Source organism: Rhinoraja longicauda, chromosome 33 (genome assembly GCF_053455715.1).
Source record: "Rhinoraja longicauda isolate Sanriku21f chromosome 33, sRhiLon1.1, whole genome shotgun sequence".
Classification (NCBI taxonomy): Eukaryota; Metazoa; Chordata; class Chondrichthyes; order Rajiformes; family Arhynchobatidae; genus Rhinoraja; species Rhinoraja longicauda.
Window position 1 is genome coordinate 2573264 of NC_135985.1, and position 23286 is coordinate 2596549.

Sequence of the window (23286 nt, forward strand, 5' to 3'; positions counted from 1 at the left end):
CAGCATTGTTGGTGTCCTGGTCAACACTTGCCTCTCCATTGACATCTTCTGGGGTTGTTTGATCGATCTCTATCGGGTGTTCGGGCTCAATTGGATGTTCAATCTCTGCCTTTCTGCAACTTTTGCGGTACTTCAAAGCCTTACTTCAGCACTACCAGATCCTAAACAGTAAAGGACACAGAGCGCTAAAGGACTCAGCAGGTCAGGCAGCATCTCTGGAGAACATGGGGACTGGAGAAGGGTTTCAACCTGAAACATTACCTTTCCATGTTCTCCAGAGGTGCTGCCTGACCTGTTGATGTACTCCAGCATTTTGTGTCCTTCTGTGGATTAATCAGCATGTGCAGTTCTTTGTTTCTCCAAAACAGTAAACTTTGTCAATATGTCTCGCAGTCGGGACTTTAGTGCCAGTCCGGCAGTTTTTCTGAAATATTGGATATTAACCGTATCAGCTACCCAACACACCTTTAATTCATTTTTGCGGAAAAATAGATCAGCTAATATTGAATGGCTGAATGGCCTAATTCTGCTCCTATGTCTTGTGGTCTTATATGCAGAACTATTGAGGGTAAATAGCAACCATTTCTCCACTGCAGAGGTGACCAAAACAAAAGGCCGTGGGTTTGGAGTGGGGGGGTGGTGTTTGATTTTGTGGGGAACCGCAATGAGAAAACTTAATTGGGGAAAATTAGAATCTGGAACTCGCTGCCTGAGTGGGCACAGGAGTGGGCTGTCTACGGAGTTTGTACGTTCTCCATGTGACTGCGTGGGCTTTCTCCGCGTGCTCCAGTTTCCTCCCATACACTCCAAAGATGAGCAGGTTTGTAGGCTAATCGGCCTGTGTAAAATTGTAAATTGTCCCTAATGAGTCGGATAGTGTATGGAATGATCACTGGTTAAAAACATAGAAAATAGGTGCAGGAGTAGGTCATTCGGCCCTTCGAGCCTGCACCGCCATTCAATATGATCATGGCTGATCATCCAACTCAGTATCCCGTACCTGCCTTCTCTCCATACCCCCCGATCCCTTTAGCCACAAGGGCCACATCTAACTCCCTCTTAAATATAGCCAATGAACTGGCCTCAACTACCTTCTGTGGCAAAGAATTCCACAGATTCACCACTCTGTGTGAAGAAATGTTTTCTCATCTCGGTGGGCTGAAGGGCCTGTTTCCGTGCTGTATCTCTAAAGTAATGACAGTAGATGCCTGTCCCCAAGGTGTCTGTAATTTGCATTTTGCTGTACATTATTGCTAAATCACCCTTTGCTAAGCAAAATAACAACAAAATACTATCCTTTTCAGAATTCCACTGATGGTCCAATACCAATCATCTTAATCGGGAATAAAATTGATTTAAGAAACGAGAAGCCTCAAACACAGCAAGGTGCTGTATTGACTGCCCATGGAGAGAAGCTAGCTATGGTATGAATTGTCCTACACTTTGTACATGCATTTAATTTCTCATTATTCTTTTTAATAATTATGCAAAATTAAATCGTACAATTTCTCTTTAATGCAGATCAGGTAGATATAACTACCTAATTTGAGGAAGGACATTCTTGCTATTGAGGGAGTGCAGCGTTGGTTCACGAGGTTAATTCTCAGGATGGTGGGACTGTCATACGATGAAAGAATGGAACGATTGGGCTTGTGTTCACTGGAATTTAGGATGAGAGGGTATCTTATAGAAACATGTAAAATTATTAAGGGATTGGGCACACTCGATGCAGGAAACATGTTCTCGATGTTGGGGGAGTCCAGAACTAGGGGTCACAGTTTAAGAATAAGGGGTAGGCCATTTAGAACTGAGATGAAGAAAATCTTTTTCACCCAGAGTTGTGAATTTGTGGAATTCTCTGCCTCAGAAGGCAGTGGAGGCCGATTCACTGGATGCATTCAAGAGTTAGATAGAGCTCTTAGAGCTAGCAGAATCAAGGGATATGGGGAGAAGGCAGGAACTGGGTACTGATTTTGAATGATCAGCCATGATCACATTGAATGGTGGTGCTGTCTTGAAGGGCCGAATGGCCTACTCCTGCACTTATTTCCTATGTATTCCTAAGGAAAATATCTTTCTAAAGAGCTGTTATGTTATATTTTTAATGCTTTCATAATGATTGAATGTTCTATCATTTTGTTCTGCATTTGCATGTTCTGGGTTAATTACAGATGGTACATGGATAGGTTTAGAGGGATATGGTGCAAATGTGGGCAGGTAGGACTAGTGTAGTTGGAGCATGTTGGTCGGTGTGGGCAAGTTGGATAGATGGACTGTTTACATGCTGTTTTAATCTCTGTAACTCTTTCCTATATTAAGATGATGCACTGTGTAGAATACAAAGTGAATTGTGTGCTCACTTTTCTCTAGGCATACAGTGCTTTGTTTTGTGAAACAAGTGCAAAGGATGGGACCAATGTGGTAGAAGCAGTTCTGCACCTGGCCAGGTAAGGTCGTTTTTAAGTTGGCACATATCTCCAGTGTAAAACTTTAGCAGCAATATGTAGTATAACTGTTGCAAATTTGTGCAGTGACTCCATTATTTTTAATTTTGGAAAATTCTCTATTTGGCACTTGATTGGTGGCATGGGGCTCCACAGATGCATTAGGGCAGTACAGCTGGTAGAGCTGCTGCATTATAATGCCAGAGACTCTGGTTCAGTCCTCAATTGCTCTCTGTGTGGAGTTTGCACGTTCTCCCTGCGACCATGTGGCTTTTGCTCTAGTTTCCTCTCACATCCCAAAAACGTGCGGATGAGGAATGGTAAGGTGTGAAAACGAAACACCAAAAGAGATGCAGATCAAGGAAAATGTAGAATAGATCATTGTTAGCTGGGAAAAGGTGACAACGAAGCAAATAGAGATAAAATTTGATCGGGGACAGTCAGACTCCTAGGAAGGGGGAGAGATGACGTTATTACACATCCAAGCAGTAGTATGTCAAATTTTAATCCAGCCCTTGTGACAAGCCAGATGGACTTAGTTGAAGAACCTTCCTTGGGACAAAAGGGAATTGGACTTCAGCATGCCTGGGAATAGAAGATCCTTCAACTAGTCTCAAGTTCAGTTTTTTTCCTCTCCCAACTGAAGTGCCAGTCCACACCAAGCAATTTCAATTATAGAAATCTGGTGTCGTCAGGTTGGTTGGATAAATCTGCACAATCTGTCACGTAATACCATTTCTTTCTCATTGCAGAGAAGCAAAAAAGATTGCAAGCATCAGGAAAAGTGAACCGGCGATGAAACTTCTACCAACAGATGGGAAAAAATTGATGAACAATTGCTGTAAAGTGTCGAGCTAAGCCTTGGTGAATTGCAGTCTTTCACTAAACTTGGGCTATCCATGGGATTTGTGAGGCAAAAAAAAAGCTTTTTTGCAAACCTTTACTCTCATTTGAGAGCATCTTGATTTTATCGCCAATATATTTGGCAAATAATGTATATTTGAGGGTAGCAGGTTTATAAATGTACATATTTAAGCAGAAGCACACTTATTTTCTATTTTGTGATGGCATTGTATGAATATAAAATCTGACACTTTAAATGTAAAAAGTAAACTAGTTTTGTAAAATGAAGGAATGTTTGAAATGGCTTGAACTGTTCAAAGCCAGCTGTCTGATTTGAATCCAAAATAAAACTGATCACAATATCTGAATTTAATGTTGATATCACTCTTGACAACTGTTTCCACCTGCACATTCACTTCTGGCAGCAAGTGTTGAAATGGGTTTGAGTTACTCGAGTGGTAACAGAGTTTAAAAAATAGCCCCATGACTGGCAGCATCTCTCGGCAAACAATATCCTTTCATCTGAAATGTTAAATTTCAAGATCAGTTTATTGTCACATGTACCAATTAAGGTAGTGAAATTTGAGTTGCAATACAGTAAAAATCAAGACACATCGCTACATAAAATAAGATTTAACATAAACATCCACCACAGCGGATTCCACATTCCTCACTGTGATTAAGGTAATAAAACTCAATCATCTTCCTGTGTTCACCCGCGGTCTGGGCTGTTGAACCGTCCGCAGTCGCTGCTGCCGACTGTCCGAGGCCCTCGCGTCGGGACGGATTGAAACTCCGCGGCATGGAGCTCCCAAGTCGGCCTCTTCTTACCAGAGACCGCGGGCTTCACGATGTTAAGGTGCACAGGCCCCAAATATAATGCTCAGTCCAGGATTTACCTGTACACTAATTTTAATTGTCATGCTATTAGTGTAATTGCCCTTATTCTCTCCTCTTGCACATCTTCCATTTTGAAGTTACCATCCATATAGAGATACATGAGACTGCAGATGCTGATGGGTTGACGGGGGGGGATATTGGACAGAGGTCAGTATTGGAAAAAAGAGACAAAAGGATTGAAGAGTTGCAAATTGTGAAGCCAGATGAAATAAGGGCAGGGAAGGGGAAGAAGAATAGGTGCCAAACTGGGGCTGTTAGATCACAATTGCCCAATCTCTGATTTTATTTTCAATTCAGCTCATGTGTGCACGTAGCATGCACACAACCATATTGGAGCAGGCTTTTGAGTAGCACATAATCACCTGCCACTTCTGTGACATGACTCCATTTCCAACAGGGTCTTAACTACCTAACCTTGACATTTAAATAAACACATTATCATAACCGAGTGTTTGGCGTGGCCATCCTTGCCTCTGACCATAATCCAGATAAACGTCAAGTACCAAAGCAAGCGGGTAACTCTCTGGGTGACTTGCCTCCTGCCTCTCCAAGGCATTAATCAGGAGTACTCTCCACTTGTCTGGATGAGTCCATCTCCAACAAATGTCAGCACATTCTATAGTCCAGGGCAAAGCAGCCCACTTGAATGGTATTTCAAAACCTACCTGAAACCTCCCCTCCATCACACAGCAGTTATAATGTGTACTGTTGACAAAATGCACTGTAGTTATTGACCCAGGCATCTTCAATAGCTTCTCCCAATCCACCGACCACTAAATAAAAAACAAGGACAGCAGGTGTAGAGAATCACCCCCCACTTACAGGTACCCCTCCAGGTTGGCACAATCCTGATTTGGAAACATATTACCATTCCATGGGCTTTGGGTTTAAACTTTGCACTATCCAACTGCATTCTGAGGACTGAAGCAGTTCAGGAAGGTTTGTTTTTGGCTACCATCGTCTCAAGGGCGGCACGGTAGCGCAGCGGTAGAGTTGCTGCTTTACAGCGAATGCAGCGCCGGAGACTCAGGTTCGATCCTGACTACGGGTGCTGCACTGTAAGGAGTTTGTACGTTCTCCCCGTGACCTGCGTGGGTTTTCTCCGAGATCTTCGGTTTCCTCCCACACTCCAAAGATGTACAGGTATGTAGGTTAATTGGCTGGGTAAATGTAAAAATTGTCCCTAGTGGGTGTAGGATAGTGTTAATGTACGGGGATCACTGGGCGGCACGGACTTGGAGGGCCGAAAAGGCCTGTTTCCGGCTGTAGATATATATGATAAGTTAAATGAACAACAAATGATCAGATTATAACCAACACCCACATCCTGAACAACACAAGAAGACTTTTGCTGATTTGCTTCCATCTACTGGCACACAAGGTATGCTGCACGCTATAGTACAGAGATTAGCTTACTTACTCGAGAACAGTACAGCTCAGGAACAGGCCCACAATGGCCACACCAAACATGATGCCAGGTTCAATGGATATTTATTGCCATGTATGCAATTAAACATTACAGTGAAATTCATTTTGCATATAATGCATACGCTGCCATGTTTGGTGCCATTTCATCAAGTTCAAAGTCTGGATTCCCGCGTGTTCATTATATCGGAGAGGCTCCCAATCCCCTCGGCCTGCAAACCGTCGTCATTCTCTCTTCTCCTTACTGGCCATCTTGTGTCCAGGGGGCGACCTCCTGCGCTGGAAGCATTACCCCGGTTCCCCCTCCTACCGGCCCTTGTTCTCCACGACCGATGCCTGCAGCAACTCCACATCCGACGAGCTTTCAGGCAGTTCCATGACCGAGGAGCCTCTATGGCGAGTTTGGCTGCTTGTCGAAGTCTCTCCGCCGGTTTCGGATGACGGACAAAGTCTCCATGTGTTCAACCGTCCGACGGGGACTCCGGCGGTTCCGCGTTAAACGAGTTCCGGGCAGGTTTGGCCATCCGCTGAGCCTTTGGAGCATTCCGTCCGGGTGAGCATCGTGGCTGTGGCAACTCGTTTAAAGGCCTCTGGTTCCGCAGCCTAATCTCCTCTGCCTGCACGTGATTTATATCCCACCATCCCCTATTCATGTGTCTGTTTAGACTGTTAACTGTACACTGCACCCAGATGAATTATCTTTACCAGTGTGTAAAGGCAGTGTAACCATTATCAGGTGACTTGCTTACAGAAGGAAAGTAGATAAGTAATCCAAGACAAAAACAAAATATGGTAGAAATATGGCATGCATCCAAGATAGAAAGCATGCAGTTGGTAAGGGTAATAACAAAGAACTGCAAACGCTAGTTTACCAAGGAAAGAGAATGTAGATAGGTGATGTTTTGGGACAGGACTTTCCTTCAAGACTTCAGTCAGGTAGAAAGGTTTGTCTGTGATTTACACCCTGTATGATTATGAATTAAAAGTGAGATACCATTTAGTTGAGAGCAGAGATTGAATAAGAAAAACAAAATACTATTATTCAAACAAAACCTAGAATTACTGAAAGTATAGATTTAATAAAAAGGTACAAGTATGGAATGAAAATAAGTAACACATCCCAACCTAGCTGGAACACTGGATATGACTTAGATAACAAGAAGTTAGACCCCTTTTGAAGATGTAATACATAAGCCAGTATGACACTAATACAAATCATTTTTCCAACATTAAGAAGTACCAGTAATGATGTCAGTTAATGAGCAAGATTGTGATTTGTCTTTATCTCTCCCTAAGAGTTAAAAGGATGTTAAAACAAAACCTGGCCACACTGTTGATAATGCACAAATCAATGTGATAATGAAGTGAGGTGAGGCCCATCCATTCTGCCAATAAGCAATTAAACCCAGCAGAACATAAACAAAGGGGCCATTGAATATGACAGGGTAGAAATGGGTCAATGTAATGAAAACTAATCCAAAACAACTTCCACCTATAAAGCAGCTTTAATTTAGCAAGTATTGCAAGGTTAGTCATACACCACGGAAACAGGCCCTTCGGCCCAACTTGCCCACACCAACCAACATGCCCCATTTACACCAGTCCCTTTCCAGCGTTTGGCCCATATCCTTCTAAGCGTGACAGACACAAAACACTGGAGTAAATAAGCAGGACAGGCAGCTTTTTAATCTACCTGCACATAATCCATTTCTCTCCATTCTCTGGACGCTTAACTTCAGAACCGTTCCTGTACATGTACCTGTCCAAATGGGTCTTTTACATGTTGTTATAGTGCCTGCCTCAACTACCTCCTCTGACAGCTCGTTCCATATACCTACCACTCTTTGTGTGAAAAGGTTCAATAGACAATAGGTGCAGGAGTAGGCCATTCAGCCCTTCGAGCCAGCACCGCCAGGTATGATCCTGACTACAGGTGCTGTCTTTGACTCTTTCCCCCATCACCTGAAAGGAGTTTCAAAAGATTGCAGTAAATGACATACTGAAAGCAAATCAGGTAAGATGCATGACCACCAGATGATAAAAGCTCGACTATTGGAATTTTTAAGTAGAGTCTTAAGAGAAGTGTTTAAGGGAACCCCAAGGTTTAAATCTTATGCATCTGAAGGCAAGGTTGATGGAGCTTGAGAGAGTACTGGAGGATCGCTCCCAATATCAGAGTTCACTATGGCAGCATGGTAGCACAGCGGTAGAGTTGCTGCCTCACAACACCAAAGACCCAGGTATGATCCTGACTACAGGTGCTATCTTTGTGGAATTTGAATGTTCTCCCTGTGACCATGTGCATTTTCTCCAGGTGCTCCAGTTTCAAGATTCAATTTATTGTCACATGTACAAATTAAGGTAATGAAATTTGAGTTAACATACTGCCATACTAGGTAAAAAGCAACAAGACACACAGCCATATAAAATAAAATTTAACATAGGCATCCACCACAGCGAATTCCACATTCCTCACTGTGATGGAAGGCGAAAAATAGTTCAATCTCTTCCCTTCTTTGTTCACGCGGTCGGGGGCCTCGAGCCTTCCGTTGACGGGATGATCTTGACTCCCGTAGCCGGCGGTCGGGCCCCCGCGTCGGGGTGATCAAGCTCCTTCATCGGGGGAATCTCAGCTTCCCCCACGCCGGGCGATCTACCCGGGTCGGGGCTGGTCGAAAACCTGCGATTTGGAGCTCCCGACGTCGGTCTCTACCCGAGACTGTGAGCTCCTCAATGTTAAAGTCCGCAGTTGGAGCGTCGATCCCAGGCAAGGGATCGCACGCTCTGATGGTAAGTCCACGGTCCCGCGGTGGAGCTCAAAGTCAGTCCCGGGCAAGGCCTCCAGCTCCATGATGTTCGGCCGCCGAGCGACCGGAGATACGATCCGGAAAACAATCGCATCTCCAGCAAGGTAAGAGATTGAAAAAAGTTTCCCCCAACACCCCCCCCCCTCATAAAACAAACCGGAGAACATTAACACAAAAAAACAGACTGTTGGCGAGGCTGCCATGGCTGATGGCACCACCCCGCTTCCTCCATTCCAAGGTCGTGCAGGTTGTAGGTTACTTGGCATCTATAAAGTGCCCCTAGTATATAGGAAATAGAACTAACATGAACAGGTGATTGATGGTTGGCGTGGCCTCAGTGGGCCGAAGGGCCTGTTTCCACGCTGTACCTCTAAGCTCTAGGGTGAATAGAGAACAGGAAAGAACAAGATAATGAGTGCATTTTAAAACAAGTTTAAGAATTTTAAAACAAAAGGTGTTGCTTAATTATGATCCATTGCGGGTCAGCAAACAAATGAGTGCTGGGTGAACAGCATTTAGTGTAGGTCATGTTTACAAAATGAAGGGAGTGCTTTGGAATAAATGAGGCGAGAGGCCACAAAAGTCTGAGAGGTATTTAATCAGCAAGCGAGCAGAGGTTATGTTACCGGGATGGAAATAGATGGTTTCAGTAACAAGGTCTGAAACTTAACTCAAGACAGAACAATCAAGTTTGTGTTTGGCCAATTATCAAAGAGAGGGATGGGAGTGAATGGCTAGAAATATTGTGGCAGGAACTGAGGATGTAAAACTGATATCCGAAAACCCTGTGCATTGATAGATTACGTTTTGTACAATTGGTAGTATCAATGAATGAGCAGGAATGAACACAAAGTAATGGATCCCATTGAGTGCAGGCAGGTAGGGCAGGACAAAGAACAGTACAGCACAGGAACAGGCCATTCGGCCCACAGCATCTGTGCCGAATATGATGCCATGACCACTTCTTATCTACCTGCACATAATCCATATCTCTCCATTCCCTGCATATCCGCATGCCTATCCAAAAGTGTCTTAAATGTCACTATTGTATCGGCCTCAACCACCAACACTGGTAGTGTGTTCCAGGCACTCACCACCCACTGTGTTTCACAAAGTTGCCCATCACATCTCCTTTAAACTTTGCCCCTCTAACCTTAAAGCTATGCTCTCTGGTATTTGATTTTTTACATCCTGGGTAAAAGGTTCTGACTGTCTACCCGCTCAATTGGATATACTTCTATCAGGTCTCCCCTTAACTTCCTATATTCCAGAGAAAACAATGCAAGGCTGTCAAACCTCTCCCTATAGCGAATACCTCCAAATCCAGGAATCATTCTGGTAAACTATTTTCACTGTACCTCAGTGCATGTGACAATAAACTAACCTGAACTAAATCTCCTCTGAACCATTTCCAAAGCCTCCACATCCTTCCTGTCATGGAGCAACCAGAATAGCCAATACTCCAAATGCGACTTAACCGCTTCCAAATTCTACAATAAAAATCTTTACTCCAGTGTGAACACCAGATCAAGTTATTTATTGGCAGAATTGTGTTAACTACAAGCTCAAGGGACATCTCGGTCACTTACTAAAGTGAGCGCACTCTTACACTGACACCAACTAAGCATTAACTTCTGTTACTGCTGAGGTCCAATTCCAATACAAATTAATTCCCCTGCAGCCATGAGTTAGGATTAACATTCAGAGTAATAAGATTAACACATTTCATAGTTGAAACTATAGTTGGTGCTAATTTAGTTTTGAACCAAGGATCAACAAATGTCTAATGATCTTACTCTTTAATTAGTTACAGCTCAGCTTGCAATCCTTGAGACAGGGTTGGCTTTAATTCCCACTTTAGCACCAAAATCTAGGCTTGATAGTCCAGGACAAAAGAGGATTTGAATGGACACTGTCAAGTGCCTTGAAACAACCAGGTCAAAAGATATTGAATAAATTCAAGTTTCTTAAAAAAAACATACCAGGTATACCACACAATATTGTATTTTAAGACAAACAATTGATAGAACGAATTAACAAGTCAAAGATGCGAGGCAGAAATGCATCGGTTCACATTTTAGAATTTACAAAATTGAAATCTAGGAAGTAAGTCTCTGTTTATGATTTTATGCAGAGAAAATACCTACGGTGGACACTTGTAGATGGATACATTACCCAACACAGCAGTTTAAAGATCAACTTTGGGCTCCAATTTTAAACACATTTTAATTGATTGCTTTCCTGTAAACAATCTCCCTTCTATTAATCTTTGTCAGTCACTAGCTGCCAGGATTCAAGTCGTCAGAAATGAAAAACCTTTAGGGTATTCTGTGTTCCATCACGACTTGGGATGTTTGCCAAATAATTGGTGTTCACTAGCAAATAACCGTGGCCAAGGGAGTTGGCAAGTAGTCATCCAACAAATGTTTTCAGCTTTTCTACTTTGGCGTTGACATGTGTCTCTGGAACCTACTGAAGATTTTGCCAATCCGGATGTACGGTCCATTTTAACCAGAGAACAGCCGTGGCTTCTTGATCTGACGTTGCCCGTGCTTCAGCTCCATTTTAGCAGCTCTGCTACAGACTTACAGGACCCTGGTACAGAATTAAACGTCATACCGTGCCATTCTACGAGCCATGTCTAGTAATGCATTGAAGATCATTTGTCTAGCTATTCATTAACAATCACCAACCATACAATACTCACCAAATTCTCTGCATTTCAAAGTTGTGATCAGGATGCTGTACACAGCAAAGAGTTTTAGACAGCTAACAAGACCACTAGCCAATTCCAGCAGGCTGCCAGTCTGAACATGCAAGGCTCTGGCCCAAGTACCTTCAATTAAAGTCAGAAAATGCGTACAGTATACAAAAAAGTTTTTAATATACACTTATAAATGAGCAACGTTAGTCAGGTGACAAAAGAACAGTGCAGCAAGGAAAATACTAACTGAAAACCCAGATATTCTGGCTCGCTCGCTCGTTCCATCCCCCAAAATTCAGGGAGTGTCCTGACAGTTGACCAAAAGCTTTTTTCAACCTGGTCAAAAGATGAACGCTTGATTAAAATGCAATATTTACACTCTGACTTAAGATGTGCTTCATTCTTCAGCCCAAACATATTTGCTCGTTCTATACCAAGAATACGAGCATTGATCTCACTCATCAATTTAAAGTCAATAACTACATAGGAACATATTTTGGATAGTTAGTCCAAGGAGATTGAGGAAAATAAGAACCCACATCAGTTTCCTGCCCCAGGAAGCTATATATTTTTTGTGTTACCTTTCGTGGAACAAATGCACAGAAGATTCAGGATTCTCTTTTATAGCAATATATACAGGGCATTATAGTAGAGATACTGAGGATAATCAACTGAATAAATCTGTTTGATTTAGTGCTGATGTTGAGGAAAGGGGCTGGGGATTAAATCGGCAAACTTGGCTGCAGTTGAACCTAAAATCCGCAACTTGTGGTAGAAATTTAATTGAATCCAACTTACTGCCAAGCCTTGACTATCGTAGATCACGTGCACCACAACAGCAGGCAAAAATTGAAGCGTGATAGTTATTTTATAAAAATTATTCAATCCACCCAAGTCTGTCCATCAAGATATTTTTTCTGCATTAATCAATGGATTTTTTTTTGATCAATAAGCCATTTCCAAAGTACCTATCCTAACCATAGTTCAGATCAGTGAGATGTCGTCTGACTGGGAGAGGTTATCACGCTCCCAGCTGCCCTTTTACCAGGCTTCGAGAGGTCTTCTCTCGTCTTAAATGTCACATTACACCTGGATAACTGGAGGCTAGAAATGATCCCAGATAATAAATCAGGCAGATCACTCCAAATAATTACAGCATCTGCATCTTCCTACTGAAGAAATGAATTGCATAATGTGGCAAGAACCCACGTTAAATACCCAATGCAAAGGGAGATTTAGATGAAAGGCAAATCTCTCGTTACCACCACTTTTACCCACTGCAACTTTCTCTACTCCAATTCCACTCACTGACACTTCAAGATAGTTCTCCTCTGCCGAAAAAAGATTGGAATTCTGAGCAAGGCATAGAACATTTCACTCTTTGCACTAGCTAACAAAATAAGCTTGCGGCCCTCATGTATGTACCTGCTCAGTGGCAAATCCTTAAAAAAATGTAAATGGATTTTTCATAATACCCACCACTAGAAAACCTGAAATTTGATTAATGTTGAGAACTGGTTTCCTTTTGTTCTTGGGTCACTGAGAGAGAATAAAGATGCTTCAAGAATGGCAAAGCTTTAAAGGCAACTTAAAGTCAAGCAGCTAAACCCAGCTTTGTCAACTTAAATGCTGTCTTTATTAAAACAGAATTTAGAGGGGTAGCATTGATACAAAAATACAAGGCTGGTCACACAAATCCAAATGCAAGCACCTTTTCTGCTTATTTTGGAATAGCCCTAGTGAATTATGCTCATGAAGAAAATGCTCCTCTTTAGCATACGGTCTAACACTGCATCAGTAACAACCCTCCAAGCCAGGCACCTCCCTTCAGCATGAAACATGGCATAATCCAATAGGAAAGATACAACAATGCAATTTTCTGAAGTACCGGAACCCAATGTATTAACTATGTTCAATATTCAAAGACAAAGCCGCGTTGCTTGTTAGACGCACCCATCCAGGACAGTGGGCAGGGAATCACAGGTGCGGGTTAGTTCGAAGTACCCGCTTGAGCTCCATCAGCAGCTCCATCAGCATTTCCATCATCTGCATCTCCATTTCCTTTTTGCTTTTGCTGCATTATTTGGGCATCCCTGCAAAAATACAAATTATAAGCAACCACAATCATAATATTCTTCAAATACATTGAGAATACGACATGGCAATCCTTTACAGAGCAACTGCAACTTTGCAGATCGAGGCAGTAATAAGGAAATAAACAATTCCTCAACAAAATAGTCCAATGCCGAGAGTAGGCTTGTTTTTCGGCTGTTCTGGAGGTACAGAATTTTGATTTACACCAATCGTCATTTTAGATAAACCATTATTAAAAGCATAAGATATTTGAAAAACCTATCCACATGAAGAAAGCTGTAGATACTATTCACAGAGGGGAGACAAGAGACTATGCACATGTCAGTTCCCACTTCAACAGGCTCCTTGTGATGTCCAATACAAACTTTGTAATTTCCTGTAAAGTTATTTAATATAACTTATTTAATATAGTTATTTAATAATACTTTGGATTCATACTTAAAGGTTTCAAGGTCAGTTTATTGTCACATGTACTAAGTATTAAGCAGTCAGGAACTAGCAAACCTGCTATGTATTTCCAGTATTAATTGCTTTATTCTCTGCCGTCTCACTAATGGAGTCAGAGACGACATTCTTCCCTCTCTATATCTCTGGACTATCAGATGTTTGACTGAAATATTTATCAATTCAGCTAATATTGCAGGGTTTACCTCTCCTTTCTGGCTGCAGCAGATAAACCATCGGTCTTTCGTTTCCGCTTACTATCATTTGATTTTTTAGCGTTTTTCTGACGAGCAAGTTCTCGTTGATTACCACCTGAAAGGGGGAAAAGAAGCCCATGGTGACTGCCTTAGTTTGATGACCTTTGGTATCACAACAGCATTTCATCAAAAACAGTGGTTGTGCATTTTAAAAAGCTTCTGCAAAGGGAAGGAGGAAACATTTGAAACATTGCTTCCCCATGCTATCAGAGTTGTTATTATCTAATACATATATTTAAAACTTAAATCTTATTAATTATGCACAGAAATTAATACATAGGCTAAGTGGACAAAAATCCGACATTATACGTTGATCTTATTCCCAAAACGACACTTTTATTTTCATGCAATTCAAAACATTGCAATAATAACTTTAATCCACATGTCCGTTTTAGAAGTACAGTCTACCCTCATTATTATGAACCTATTTATAATGGTTTTTGGTGAGAGCTGACAAAATCTGTTGTAACCAAGGCGACTATTCATATCGGAAACAAAGGACTGGATTTGTTGTTTCACAGAGTGACCATTAGGTGGTTGGAGCAAATGCATTTTCATGAAAGTTCAGTATAGATTCTACACGGTGCGTCTTCTTTTATGTATGTTTATTGGTTGATCCCCCACCAGGAGGGCTTTAAGGCCTTCCTGGTAGGGGATGGAGGTGTAGAGTGACTGAATATCCATAGTAAAGATGAGGGAGTGGGAATTTGGAAAGCAGAAGTCATTAAAGAGGCAAATGAAGGGCATGTGAGGTATCTTGGACATAGGTCAGGAGAGATTGGACGGGGGGGGGGGGGGGGGGGGGGGATAGGGTGGAGTCGAGGTATGCAGAAATCATTTCCATGGGACAGGAGCAGGCAGAAACAACGGGTCTGCCGGGGCAGTTGTGTTTGTGGATTTTGGGGAGAAGGTAAAAACAGGCTGTTTGGGGCTGGGAAACGATAAGGTTGGCTGTGGAAGGCAGACAGCCAGAAGTGATGAAATCAGTAATGGTGCTTGAGATTAAGGCATGGTGCTCATCTGTGGGATCATCATATGTTAACCCACTCATTCCTGGGATCATTTCCAGATTCAGGGACTGTTTCTTCCCAGCTGTTATCATGCAACTGAACCACCCTATCACTAGAGAATGGTCCTGACCTCCCATCTACATTGTTGGAGACCCTCGGTCTATCTTTAATTGAACTTTGTCATGCACTAAACGTTATTCCCTTTATCCTGTATCTGTGCAATGTGGATAGCTTGATTGTAATCAAGTGTGGTCTTTTCGCTAACTGGTTAGCACTCAACAAAAGTTTTTCACTGTACCTCAGTATACAGGCCAATAACTAAACTAAACCTGCCTGCATTTAGCCCTTATCCCTCCAATCCTATCCATGTACCTGTCTAAATGTTTTTTTTAAAATAAGCTGAACTTTTTTGCTTGTTGCTTTACAGAGTACTATGTTCACATTATCTGTTGTGCTGCTGTGCAAGATTCTCATTGTTCTGTTTTGGGACACAAGACATTGACTCTTGAGAAGGAGTTAATCTCCCTATCCCCCTTCAGTTGCTTTACCAGGTGTCTGACAAACCTATTGAGCTCCATTGTGCAAGCTACAATTATCCCAATCTTCATAGCTCTCTGGAGGAGGCAATTACTGACTCTTTCCCCCACCGTACCCCAATCACGTTGAAATGGCTCTATCTCGAGATTGTTGACAAAGAAATATTGAAAACCTTATCATTGTAATCCCTCTGATTAGATACTCAGATATAGTAGAATATAAATCTGACTAAAAAACTATTCTCAATCTATTTACTTCTGACTATACTTCTAAATTTTGTCTTTAATTCACATTTGAAACAGACTTTGTTTAGCCAGTTTATTTGGCCATTGCTTGAGCCCTTATGTCTCCGAGATCTTCGGTTTCCTCCCACACTCCAAAGACGTACAGGTATGTAGGTTAATTGGCTGGGTAAATGTAAAAATTGTCCCTAGTGGGTGTAGGATAGTGTTAATGTACGGGGATCGTTGGGCGGCACGGACTTGGTGGGCCGAAAAGGCCTGTTTCCGGCTGTATATATATATGATATGATATGTCCAAGGATAAACATGAGCATAATGTAATTTTTAGCCACTGGCATGTCATTTTTTAGTGATCTGTTCAAGGAATTGGGTTCTTTGTTGCTATAATTATTATAGGTAATGATCTCCAAATGTCAGACCAATCCTTTACTGCTGCTCGGTGATGCAGTTAAGATTTGAATCACTCAATATAGTTGTACACTTCAAATTTGTTGATTTTCTTTATATTGTTAATGGTGTTTGCAATAACACTCAATTACAGTTAGATTGTTGGTACTGAATAAGATTGTCCAAAGCCTTCCTTCTGTAGAAATGTTATAAAAATGCAAATTAATAACAGTGCCAAAGAGCATCTTTCAGCATGTAACAGTTAATAGTGTAGGAATTACTTTAGCAATTGTATTTGTGCTCTGCTGATCACAAGGCAATCAGTACTGGGATGCAGTGTATTTATGTATAATTAGGTTTAGAAGTAGTGAATTCACACCAAATGGACAGTGCGCTTGTGAAAATACGAATAGCAGAATGTTCATTTCTGTAGGACAACACATTTTAGCTAGTTAATTTTGTTCATTGCAAATCTGCACCTCTGCCAAATTCTTGAGTAAGCATCTGTTGTTGATGGAGGTGGTGCTATGGAGTAGCTGACATTCCACTTTATCTCTCAGCTGCTCCCTGATGATCCAGTCTTGTGCTGAGATAATATTTTATTTGCTATTTGATAACAGGACTGGCAGTTCCTGGGTCAATGCATATTAATGCCTTTTAAGAAGTCAGTTTTAGTCTGTGTTTTCTTTGAAGCTCCTCAGATTATGGAAAATAAATCAATAACATAATTCTTGATTTTAATTAAAATTAAATTTTTGAACCTCCTTTTGAAAGGATTCTGAGCACCTCTGTTCTTGGATATAAATGAGTTTCATTTTCAATTATTAACAATCAAATTAATTTTGGAATAGGCTTGTTTATATTTGCAACCAGAAAATATTACTCTAAATTGATTTCAGTGTGCCTTGCTGAGACACATGACAGTTGATTTAATAATGGGCCATTATGTCTTTGAAACTCTAAATGCATGCTAGGTTTCCAAATTCATAAATGAATTGTTGACCTTTTGGGGAGCTTGGAAGCACTGTAAGTGATATATTATGTTCTATAAAATGTCTACAGTTCATGCAAAGCTTTCACTTCTAGCTACTTTTCAGTTCACTTCCAGCTATTTTTCAGTTCTATAATTGCCTTTTAGACTCTGATTGCATGCAGTCTATCTCATTTACAAATGCCACATTAATGCCACAATGTCAATGCAAGAAGCACTTAAATAGACCGAAAAGGGGAAGAGGGCATTTTGATGCATATAGAGTCATAGAACGATACAGTGTGGAAACAGGCCCCTTGGCCCAACTTGCCCACACCGACCATTCGGCCAACATGTCCCAGCTACACTATTCCCACCTGCCTATTTTGGTCCATATTCCTCCAAACCTGTCCTATCCATGTACTGTCTAATTTTCTTAAACTTTAGGATAGTCCCAGCCTCAACTTCCTCCTCTGGCAGTTTGTTCCATACACCCACCACCCTTTATGTGAAAAAAGTTACCCCTCAGATTCCTATTGAATCTTTTCTCCTTAAACCTATGTCATCTGGTCCTCAATTCACCTACTCTGTGCATCTACCTGATCTATTCCTCTCGTGATTTTATACACCTCTATAAGATCACCCCTCATCCTCCTGCACTCCAAAGAATAATGTCCCAGTCTACGCAACCTCTCCCTATAGTTCAGACTAGTCCTGGCAACATTCTCGTAAATCTTCTCTGCACCCTTTCCAGCTTGACAACATCTTTCCTATAACATGGTGCCCAGAACTGAACACAATACTCTAAATGCAGCCTCACCAACATCTTATACAACTGCAACATGACCGCCCAACTTCTATACTAAATACTCTTGCTGATGAAGGCCAATGTGCCAAAAGCCTTTTTGACCACCTTATCTACCTGCGCCTCGACCTTCAAGGAACTCTGCACCTGCACTCCTGGATGCCTCTGGTCAACAACACTCCCCAGACCCCTACCATTCACTGTGTGGGGCCTGCACGTTAGACTTTCCAAAATGCAACACCTCTGGCCCATATTTAATGGATCAATCTGACCCCTCTGAGAACTTGCACCATCACTAACGTGATGGGCATTCATGCTTTGTGTTGGATTTCCAGTTAATTTTGCTCAGATCTATATGACAATCTGAAATTTATTATGCTTTTGAAAGGTAAATTAGAATGTTTTTCTCGGTGTCTGCTACAGAATGGAAAAGGCAGCATAGTTCTGTGGCTTGTCACCCCATTCATTGTACACATAAGGTGACTGCTTAGTTACTAGTTGCAAATTTATTGTGCCAATCTGTAGATTTTATTTTCTGGGATTATTTCTGGAACATTTGACTGTATGTGACTTTCTCTGCAGATCTATATTATTCCTAAATGGCTGCTTGGCTTGAATACAAACTCAAGGCAAATACCCGTGGTTCCCAAAACCCTTTTTGTCCAAAGTACCACTTCATCATATTGTTAAGTGAAATATTGTTGTTATCCCCCTAGCACCGCCCCTTTCTCCGTCCTATATTTAAATTATTCTAAAGGTGAAGATTCCTCTATCAAGAGGAATGGGTGGTGCTTGTTCATCTGGCCCAGACCCCTCAGTTTTATACACTTTGAATCAAATAAACTAGTCTAATTGATCTATTAATTAAAATTCTGCACCTCATATATATCTCCTCTTTAACATCTAGTATTGTCCCGTTCCTCTAGAACTTGACACGGTAGTCTAGCAATGGTCTAAACTAGTGCGCTGTTCAATTCCAAAGAAACAGACTATTGACTGATGTCCATTACAAACCCACTGACTCCCACAACTATCTCGACTACACTTCTGCCCTCCCTGCTTCCAGCAAAGACTCTATCCCGTACTCCCAATGCCTCCGTCTATCCAAGATGAGGTGTTCCATACTAGAATATCTGAGATGTCCTCATTCTAGAGGGAACGGGGGTGCCCCTCTCCCATCATAAATGAAGCCCTCACTCGTGTCTCCTTGGTAACCCGCAGCTCCGCCCTTGCTCCCCCTCGTCGCAACAGAGACAGAGTCCCCCTAGTCCTTACCATCCACCCCATCAACAGTCGCATACAACACATAATCCTCCGAAGTTTCCATCACCTCCAACGGGATCCCATCACTAGCCACATTTTCCCATCTCTACCCCTTTCCACCTTCCGCAGAGACCGTTCCCGCCGCAGCTCTCTGGTAAACTCATCCCTTCCCACCCAAATCACCCCCTCCCTAGTACCTTCCCCTGCAACCGCAAAAGATGCAAGACCTGTCGCTATACCTCCTCCCTCGACTCTGTCCAGGGACCCCGACAGTCCTTTCAGGTTAGGCAGAGGTTCACTTGCACCTCCTCCAACCTCATCTACTGTATCCGTTGTTCAAGATGTGGACTCTTATACATCGGCGAGACCAAATACAGACTGACAGTTTCCTTTATCATTATTACTTTTTTGCATATTTTTCATTAATTTTTCTTTATTTCTCATCACCGTCTATATCTCTCATTTCCCTTATCCTTAACCAGTCTGAAGAAGGGTCTCGACCCGAAACGTCGGCCATTCCTTCTCTCCAGAGATGCTGCCTGTCCCGCTGAGTTACTAAGTTTTTTGTGTCTACCTCGGTTTAAACTAGCATCTGCAGTTCCTTCTTAAATATATAATGAGCGTTTGATGGCACTGGGCCTGTGCTCGCTGGAGTTTAGAAGCAAGAAGGGAGATCTCATTGAAACAAACTGAATAGTGAAAGTTTTGGACAGAGTCAATGTGGGATGTTTCCATTAGTGGGTGAGTCCAGGACTAAAGTTTTAGGCCTCAACATTAAAGGACATTCCTTTTGGAAGGAGTTGAGGAGGAATTTCTTTAGTCAGAGGGTGGTGAATCAGTGGAATTCTTTGGCAAAGATAGAAAGATTCTTGATTAGTACAGATGTCAGAGGTGATGGGTTGAAGTCAGGAGAATGGGGTTTGGAGGGAGAGATAGATCAGCCATGATTGAATTCTGTGGCAAAGAATTCCACTGATTCACCACCCCCTGACTAAAGATTCACCACAGTCTTTCATTGTTCTATCTGGGACATATGACAACAAAACACTCTTGACTCTATGACCATCTCTTTAATCTCCCCCTATCTCTTTAATCTCCCCATCTCTTTAATCTCCCCCTCCTCTTTAATCTCCCCCCTCCTCTTTAATCTCCCCCTCCTCTTTAATCTCTCCCTCCTCTTTAATCTCCCCAATTTCTTTAATCTCCCCATCTCTTTAATCTCCCCCTCCTCTTTAATCTCCCCAATTTCTTTAATCTCCCCCTCCTCTTTAATCTCCCCCCTCCTCTTTAATCTCCCCCTCCTCTTTAATCTCTCCCTCCTCTTTAATCTCCCCAATTTCTTTAATCTCCCCATTTCTTTAATCTCCCCCTATTTCTTTAATCTCCCCCTATTTCTTTAATCTCCCCATCTCTTTAATCTCCCCAATTTCTTTAATCTCCCCATTTCTTTAATCTCCCCCTATTTCTTTAATCTCCCCCTATTTCTTTAATCTCCCCATCTCTTTAATCTCCCCCTATTTCTTTAATCTCCCCTCCTCTTTAATCTCCCCTCCTCTTTAATCTCTCCCTCCTCTTTAATCTCCCCAATTTCTTTAATCTCCCCCATCTCTTTAATCTCCCCCTACCTTTAATTACCCCCTCCACTTTAGTCTCCCCTTTATCTCTTTAAACTCCCCCCTCTCCTTTAGTCTCCCCTATCTCTTTAATCCCCCCTCCCCTTTAATGGCCCCCTCCCCTTTAAGGGCCTGGTTTGGGCCGACTTCTATCCCGCGGTGTTTACGTGGCAGGAGAAGGCGCCATGGCGGAGGTCGCCGTCAACACGGCGGCTCTGGGTGAGCCCCCCCCCCCCCCCACGTTGGGTCTCGCCGGTCGGTGTTAGCGGGGATGGGGGCATCATCGATCGGCCGGCGGGCGGGCGGGCGGGCCGGCGGGTGTGAGCCGTGCGGCCTACCGCGACTTGCCCCTCACTCCCTCAGCCTCAGACAGGGACTCACGGGTCATGGTTGGCCGCGCCTCGTCGCTGCTCCTCCCGCCGCCGCCGCCGCCGCCGCCTCACGGACCGTCCGTCCACTCTTGCCACTGCTGTTGTCGTTGCCCCCGCCTCACGGACCGTCCGCCCGCCGCTCTTGTCCCCGCCCCCTCCCCCTCCCCCTCCCCCTCCCCCCATCGCCCGCCCCCACACCCTCCCCCATTGGCCCCCGCCAGCCCCTTCACCCGCCCATTGGCCCTTTCCCCTGTCAATCACTGAACATCACGTGGGGCCTGACGGAAGGCGGGCGCCGCCCATTCGGCCCCTCGCCTCTGCTGCTAGCCCAGTGTGTGCTGGTTAGGAATCTGCCCCCACAAGCACTTTATGTTCAGTTTAATTTTGTTGTTTAGTTTCAATGTTTAAGTTAGTTTAGTTTGAATTTTTAGTTTAGTTTAATAGTTTAGTTTAGTTTAAATGTTTAGTTTAGTTTAATAGTTTAGTTTAGTTTAATAGTTTAGTTTAAATGTTGATTGAGAATGATCAGCCATGATCACATTGAATGGCGGTGCTGGCTCGAAGGGCCGAATGGCCTCCTCCTGCACCTATTGTCTATTGTCTATTGTTTAGTTTAAATGTTTAGTTTAGTTTAAATTAGTTTAGTTTAAAAGTTTAGTTTAGTTGCTTAGTATAAATTAGTTTAGTTTAAAAGTTCAGTTTAGAAGTTTAGTTGAGTTGCTTAATTTAAATTAGTTTAGTTTAAATTAGTTTAGTTTAAATTAGTTTAGTTTAAATTAGTTTGGCTTAAATTAGTTTGGTTTAAATTAGTTTGGTTTAAATTAGTTTGGTTTAAATTAGTTTGTTTAAATTAGTTTGGTTTAAATTAGTTTGGTTTAAATTAGTTTAGTTTAAATTAGTTTTTTAAAATTAGTTTGGTTTAAATTAGTTTAGTTTAAATTAGTTTAGTTTAAAAGTTTGGTTTAGTTTAATTGGTTAGTTTGTTTTGTTTAGTGCATTTAGGTTCTTTAGGTTAGATGGAAGGGAAGAGATTGAACTTTTTTTCGCCTTCCATCACAGTGAGGAATGTGGAGGTGTCACTGGTGGATGTTCATGTTGAAATGTATTTTGTGTGTTCTGTTGCTTTTAATTGGTATGACTGTATGGCAAAACAAATTCCTCGTGTGTTGCAAAACATACTTGGCTAATAACGTATGATTATGATTAGATGTTTAGTTTAATTAGTTTTTGTTTTGTTTAGTAATTTAGATTTGTTTAGTAGTATCGTTTATTATCATCATGTGTGCTGAGGTAGTGAAAAGCTTTGGAGATAGTGTGGAAACGGGCCCTATAGCCCCTTGCCTTTGCTGCTAGTTCAGTTTGTGTTAGTTCAGACATCTGCTCCACTACGCATTTTGTGCCCTGTTTAGTTCTTTACTTTGGTTTAGTTTAGCTGTTTAGTTTAATTGTTTAGTTCAGTTGTTTTGTTTTGTGTAGTTTAGTTGTTTATTATTATCATGTGTAGTGAGGTACAGTGAAAAGCTTTTTTGTTGGTAAATTACTCCAGCATTTTGTGTCTATTTTTGGTATAAACCAGCATCGGCAATTGTTCTTTAATTACATAAAGTACAGACTCTACAAGTATGATAATCCAGCACCTTTGGGACTTTCACATCCGCTTCTCATGATTATTGGATGGTTTTGTAGTGAGTCCGTATGTCCCTACAGTTTAAGTTTTAGTTTAGCTTAGTTCACTGACAACGTGTATCGAGGTACAGTGAAAAGTTTTTTTGTTGCGTGCTATCCAATCAGCATAAAGACTATACATAATTGCAATCGAGCCGTCTACAGTGTGCAGATAAAGGATAAAGGGAATAATGTTTAGTGCAAGGTGAATTCCAGCAAAGGCTGATTAAAGCTAGTCACTAGTTCCACCTGCTCGTGCTTGGCCCATATCCTTTTAAATCCATCGTATCCATGTACTCTCTTAAATGTTGTGATAGTACTTTTTTAAAGTGTTAATGGAGTCAATAGTTTGTGTCTCGTCCTCTACAACACACAGCGTAGAAACAGGCCCTTCGGCTCACCGAGTCCATTCTGACCAGCAATCACTCGTATACTACTTCTATTCTCCACAGTTCAAAACATAAAAACAAACATACAATATAGTGCAAAGACAAAAACGTTGCCC

General features: G+C 42.0%; 2 protein-coding genes across 3 annotated transcripts in view; one reads left to right on the forward strand and one right to left on the reverse strand.

Moving 5' to 3' along the window:
* The window catches only part of rasef2 (RAS and EF-hand domain containing 2), a 37760-nt gene extending 34132 nt beyond the window's left edge, over positions 1 to 3628 (forward strand). Inside the window, exons 15-17 of the mRNA XM_078427038.1 lie at positions 1305 to 1424; positions 2371 to 2447; positions 3197 to 3628. Of these exons, the coding sequence (XP_078283164.1) occupies positions 1305 to 1424; positions 2371 to 2447; positions 3197 to 3302 (303 nt within the window). The 3' untranslated portion in view covers positions 3303 to 3628. The remainder of the gene's footprint in view (positions 1 to 1304; positions 1425 to 2370; positions 2448 to 3196) is intronic.
* A 3133-nt stretch (positions 3629 to 6761) lies between these two features.
* On the reverse strand, positions 6762 to 21272 carry serf2a (small EDRK-rich factor 2a). Of its 2 annotated transcripts, none has more exons than XM_078427040.1 (4): positions 21127 to 21272; positions 13868 to 13973; positions 13077 to 13216; positions 6762 to 11255 (listed from the first exon to the last, which is right to left on the reverse strand). In XM_078427040.1, the coding sequence occupies exons 1-3, from the start codon at positions 21131 to 21133 to the stop codon at positions 13114 to 13116; spliced, it is 216 nt and encodes a 71-aa protein (XP_078283166.1). In that variant the 5' UTR covers positions 21134 to 21272; the 3' UTR covers positions 6762 to 11255; positions 13077 to 13113. The 2 variants fall into 2 exon arrangements, with proteins under 2 accessions (XP_078283166.1, XP_078283167.1); XM_078427041.1 differs by lacking the exon at positions 6762 to 11255 and having other exon boundaries at positions 11280 to 13216; positions 21127 to 21164; positions 21230 to 21251.
* Positions 21273 to 23286: the final 2014 nt, after the last annotated feature.

Excerpts from the sequence above, each read along its gene's own strand:
- serf2a (XM_078427040.1), bottom strand. Across the intron at positions 13,217-13,867 it reads GCTGCAGCCAGAAAGGAGAG|GGATGCCCAAATAATGCAGC; the intron begins GTAAACCCTGCA and ends GTATTTTTGCAG.